The sequence below is a fragment of the Mercurialis annua genome, linkage group LG7 (assembly GCF_937616625.2).
Source record: "Mercurialis annua linkage group LG7, ddMerAnnu1.2, whole genome shotgun sequence".
Taxonomy (NCBI): Eukaryota; Viridiplantae; Streptophyta; class Magnoliopsida; order Malpighiales; family Euphorbiaceae; genus Mercurialis; species Mercurialis annua.
In genome coordinates this window covers 5,083,537-5,088,397 of record NC_065576.1, presented here as the reverse complement: position 1 = coordinate 5,088,397, position 4,861 = coordinate 5,083,537, and the positions used below count along the sequence as shown (strand labels likewise).

Here is a 4,861-nt window from a genome sequence, read left to right as displayed (position 1 = left end):
ATCCATTTCAAATTAATCATCGAATATCTCCACCCGCATATTCTGTTTTCTATCAATATCCTTTTAACAGAACAATATCGTTCATTTTTTTTTTCTTTTATATCACCAATACCTCAACGATCGTCATCAGAAATTGAATTCAGAACCATAATATATTCCCTGGTTTTATTTTGGTGATAATTTCCAACATGACCTGTTTTTGTACACCGACACAAAATTAAACAGATTTAGATTCAACTTACATCGGTCGAGATTATAAACAGATCAACTCATTTATAACATGTTTAAATCGGAAGTTTGACAATTTAAGTTTGTCAAATTCTTTATAGATACATTTAAATCTGTTTATTGACTGTGCATATAATTTATTAATTGTTATTTGTTGTAAGATGCGTTTAAACCCGTTTAAGTATATATTTTAATTAAATGAGTTGAACAATTTAACACGGACGAAACCCGTTAAATGGACATGTCGTGTTTTGATTTGATATTATAACACAATTTACTAAACGTGTTTGGTTTGAATTAAAAAAAACAAATCTATTTCTATATAAATACACGACAAATTATAAAAAGGTGATAAAATGCAAAGTAATATGAGATTGAAATGTAAATATTATTGATTTAATTATAATAACTGTAAAAAGAATTTTTGTTTTTGCTTAGTTTTAAAGGATAAATAAAACATACTAATATAAAATATTCGTTAATTCATATAAAAAAATTGCCAAAATTAGAAAACCAAACCAAACAACTCTAATTAAAACTGATTACTGATAAGTAATTGACTCCTTAACCGCTGGTTTAGCGAGAGAGTCCTTTTCAAACTTCGCCAGCAATACCGTACCAATTTTTACTCTGCAAGAATATACTTCCCCCTTGTCTCTGCAAATACCTTTTCTCCCAATTTCTTGATTTTTTTTGTTCTGTAATGTCAATGGAGTTTTTTCTTTACCTCGAATCTTTATTCACTTTAATTTTTTCTCTTCTCGTTTCTTTTCTTCTCGCTAATCTTTTCTCCGTAGTATATGACGACGATGATTTGAACAAGAAAAAAATTCAACGAAATTTCAAAGAATCCGAAACAAAAATCGGATTCGTTTCAACTATTGTTGATGAATTAGTCGATCGATCAACGGAGACGATCGTTTTAGATTCGAAAACTAGTGAATGTGATCATCAGAATGAAAATTCTGAGATCGATCATGAGGAGGAAGACGATGAAGATGATGATGATGATTGGGAAGGAATCGAGAGGAGTGAGTTGGAGAGGGTTTTCGGAGCGGCGGTGGGTTATGTTGGTTCGATAAGTAATGCAGGTGATCGGAAATTAAGTCTGGGCCGGGATTTGAAGTTGCAGCTTTATGGGCTGCATAAGATTGCTACGGAAGGACCTTGCCTTGTTCCTCAGCCGAATCCGTTGAAAGTTTCAGCTCGAGCAAAGTGGTACTAATCTACTCCTTTATTTATTTTTTATTTTAGATCTTCATGTGAAAAATTGATTTGTTTGGATAATGAAATTATAGCTGGATTCTCATTTAATAGCTGAATTAGTTTATAATCAGTATTTGAACATCCAAATTTGTAGGAGTTTTCAAAAATAAAGTTTAGGGTGCTTAGTGTACAAAAATCCAAAAGTTGAAGGGTCATTTTTGTTTTTAAAAATATTTGCAAAACTTCAAAATTTTATAATTATGACGTTTTCTTTTAAAAAAATATATTATTTTGCCTTTTTTCTCAATATTTTTATGTGTTTTCGTTTTTAGATTATATGGTAATTTAAATTTTTTGAATGAATTGGTTTTGGCTCCCGAGTTGGAAGTTTAGAATGCATAAATAGAATAAATATTCAACGCAACAGTTGTATCACGTTATTCGTGTAATAAACCAATGAGATATTCGCAATGTTACGATATTTAATGATAAAAAAAAGTAATAGTTGAATATTTCAATACCCCGATTTGTTGTAAGAATGAAGTGGTATAATCGTTGCGTGGAATAATCGCTTGTATAAAATGAGTGTTTAGCTTGCTTTAGAACAAGATTTAAAAGGTAAGTTATTTGTAAAAACTTGATCTAACTATTTTGAGAATGAACTATAGTTGATTTAAGATGATTAGTGCTTATAATTGGTTCAGACTTTGATCACTCTGAACATGTTTGTTCATTGCTACTAAGGGTCTCAATTTAACCAATTTGAACTGTAAATGATGAGTCTTAATCAGTCATATAAGGTAGTAGAAATCTATTGAAAGCTAAGAGTATTTTTTAATGCTTTCTTCAATTAAATTAAAATAAATGATAATTTAAGTAATGAAATATTTTTCAGGAATGCATGGCAACAACTTGGAGACATAAGTCCTGAGGTAGCTATGGAACAATATATCAACCTTCTTTGGAACAATATTCCTGAATGGAAGGGACATGATTTTGAGGTAATTATTTTCTTTTCTCTAAAGCATATGATATTTTAGAAGTTCACTAAAATAAATCTTACAACTTGTGTACTCTTTATATATCTCTATGTTACAGGAAAATGGTAAGCAGAATTTTGTAGAAGATGATGTATCTAGAAATTTAACTTCTGATTTAAAGTCCTCTCCTGCTGAGAGGTAAGCAATCAATTCATTTGTTAGATTTTGTAAATTTATAGGAAAGAGAATCTTATCAAAACGTAATTCATAAAAGATATATGAACTCAACAAATTAATTATTAAAATTTTAAAAATTATAGAAAAATATATGAAAATATTTTAAATTTGATTGGTTGTATTCATGCATATTTCATGAAAAATATTTTAAATATTTTGAATTAAAAAGTATTTCTTTCTGAATTCCTTTTTTTTTATTTATAATGCAAAAAAATTAAAATACTATTATTTTTTGATCTCATAATATTTCTTGGACTCCAGCATGATCTTGCAGCTTCAAAGTGGCAACAAGGAGGGGTTATCTTAGAAGAGGCAGCTGCTAGCATGTCGCTTGCCAATTAAGAATCAACATTTTATTTTTCTACTTGGTTCAAGTAAATTATTATTGGAAAGAGTATAACTAGTTTAGATCAGCTCCTCAATTGTTTGGCACTTTGGCTCCTTTTTTAAAATCATGTAAATACTTTTCAGAAGTTGAGAAACTTTGTAAATAATAATGGAAAGTGAAAAAGTAAATTTAAAACCTTTGTTTCTTTATTTGATAATCAAATTAAAAATTCCTCGTAATTTTTAAAAAGTATAATACAGCTCTTTAACTATTTTTAGGTACAAACCGACCCTCTATTTTTTTTAAACAAAAAGCTCTTCCGTCCAAAATCTCTGTTAACCGGTGATGTCGCACATAAGAAAAAAAATTCAGTAGCATAATTAATGTTTAAAAACTTACCAATTTTATATTTATGTTTAGCACATTCATCCTCTTCTTCATTAAAATATAATTAATTAAATAATATTTATTAAAATATCAAAACACTATTAAACGAATTGAAACATAATTAAACACTTTGAAATCCGATTAAATCAGCTAAAAGCTAATTAAACATTTTAAAACACAATTAAACTAATCAAAACACATCGAAACTCGATCGATTTTTTTTAATTTTTTTTTATCTCATCCAGAGGAGAATTCTCCGGTCGCCGGCCGGAGAAATCCCTCCAGCGGTCTAATAGACCGCTGGAGGAGATTTCTTCTCCGGGTGTGTTTTTTTTTTTAAAAAGTAAATTTTGATAAGGTTTTGATGTGTTTAATTAAATTTTAATTGGTTTAATTGGATTTTGAATTGTTTAATTATATTTTGATTGTTTCATTCGGGCCTCAATTGTTTTAATTTAATTTTAATTGGTTTTAATTGATAATTTTATTTAATTATAGATATTTAAATGAAGAAGAGGGTGGAAATGGTTAACAAAAATTATAAATATAAAATTGTTAAGTATTTTAAACATTAAGGTTGTTTATGAACCTTTTCATTTTGGACGGAAGGGCTTTTGTAATATCCCAAAATATTTAATTATCCAATTGGACCACGTGTCCAGTTTTGATTCGCCAGAGTGGCGATATCAGAAGAATTTCTGATAAAAGTACAATAAATAAATTTTAAGTAGGTCGGTTCGGGAAATTAAAGTTATAGTTCAATTCTAAAGTTAGAATTGGAATTAAAAAGGAAAAATGTCAAGAAAAGTTCAAAATAAAGTACATGGACCAAAGTGGTAATTTAGCCACTTTGTGTCGAAAGCGGAAATTTCAGACGGGAAAGTATTAATATCGAGTTTCGTATTATTTATTGGATATAAATAATATGTAAAAGTAATAATTTAAGAGTTTATTGATTTAGTTATGGACTAAATCGTACAAAAGAAAAGTTTAAAGGATAAATGATAATAAACAAAAAAGAACAAGGATTAAAGTAAGCTTTTAACCTTAATATATAAGGTTTAGGATATGAAAGAAGAAGAATATAGAAGGATCGAGAGAAAGATTGAGAAATATCGCCGATACCGTCGTTTTGCCGTTCGACGTCCGATTCAAGCGGTTTTCGCGGCGATTTCTTCAAAATCGAGAACCATATCGATCATAAGCTTCGTTTCAAGGTAAATTTTCGAAAATTTTGGTTAAAAATGGTTAAAAGGGGACTGTTTTAGATATATAGAATATTAGGATCAAATTTAACGTTTTTGAAGTTATTATAGCGTTTTAATGAAAACTGAGATGCGGGTTTTGTATAGTTAAATGTATAGCACTACGGGATGGTTGAAAAGCCCCGAAAAACGACTTTCCGGGGGCTGTGCGCGTGGTGCACGACCGTGCACCACGAGTATGCGTTCGCACACATTGAGTGTGCGTTCGCACACTCCTTAAATTTTAGGGT

General features: G+C 29.4%; 1 protein-coding gene across 2 annotated transcripts; it reads left to right on the top strand.

The window, feature by feature from the left end:
* Positions 1-778: 778 nt before the first annotated feature.
* LOC126655087 (acyl-CoA-binding domain-containing protein 1-like) lies at positions 779-3,176 on the top strand. 2 transcript variants are annotated; one of them, XM_050349085.2, is made up of 4 exons: positions 779-1,446; positions 2,330-2,435; positions 2,533-2,612; positions 2,913-3,176. In XM_050349085.2, exons 1-4 carry the CDS (start codon positions 932-934, stop codon positions 2,956-2,958), a joined length of 747 nt encoding a protein of 248 aa, XP_050205042.1. In that variant the 5' UTR covers positions 779-931; the 3' UTR covers positions 2,959-3,176. The 2 variants fall into 2 exon arrangements, with proteins under 2 accessions (XP_050205042.1, XP_050205043.1); XM_050349086.2 differs by lacking the exon at positions 2,533-2,612 and having other exon boundaries at positions 781-1,446.
* The last annotated feature ends 1,685 nt before the right edge of the window (positions 3,177-4,861 follow it).

Coding starts and splice junctions, on each gene's coding strand:
- LOC126655087 (XM_050349085.2), top strand. CDS start 932: ATGTCAATGGAGTTTTTTCTTTACCTCGAATCTTTATTCACTTTAATT. Junction 1,447..2,329: donor GTTTCAGCTCGAGCAAAGTG/GTACTAATCTAC, acceptor AATATTTTTCAG/GAATGCATGGCAACAACTTG. Junction 2,436..2,532: donor GGAAGGGACATGATTTTGAG/GTAATTATTTTC, acceptor TCTATGTTACAG/GAAAATGGTAAGCAGAATTT.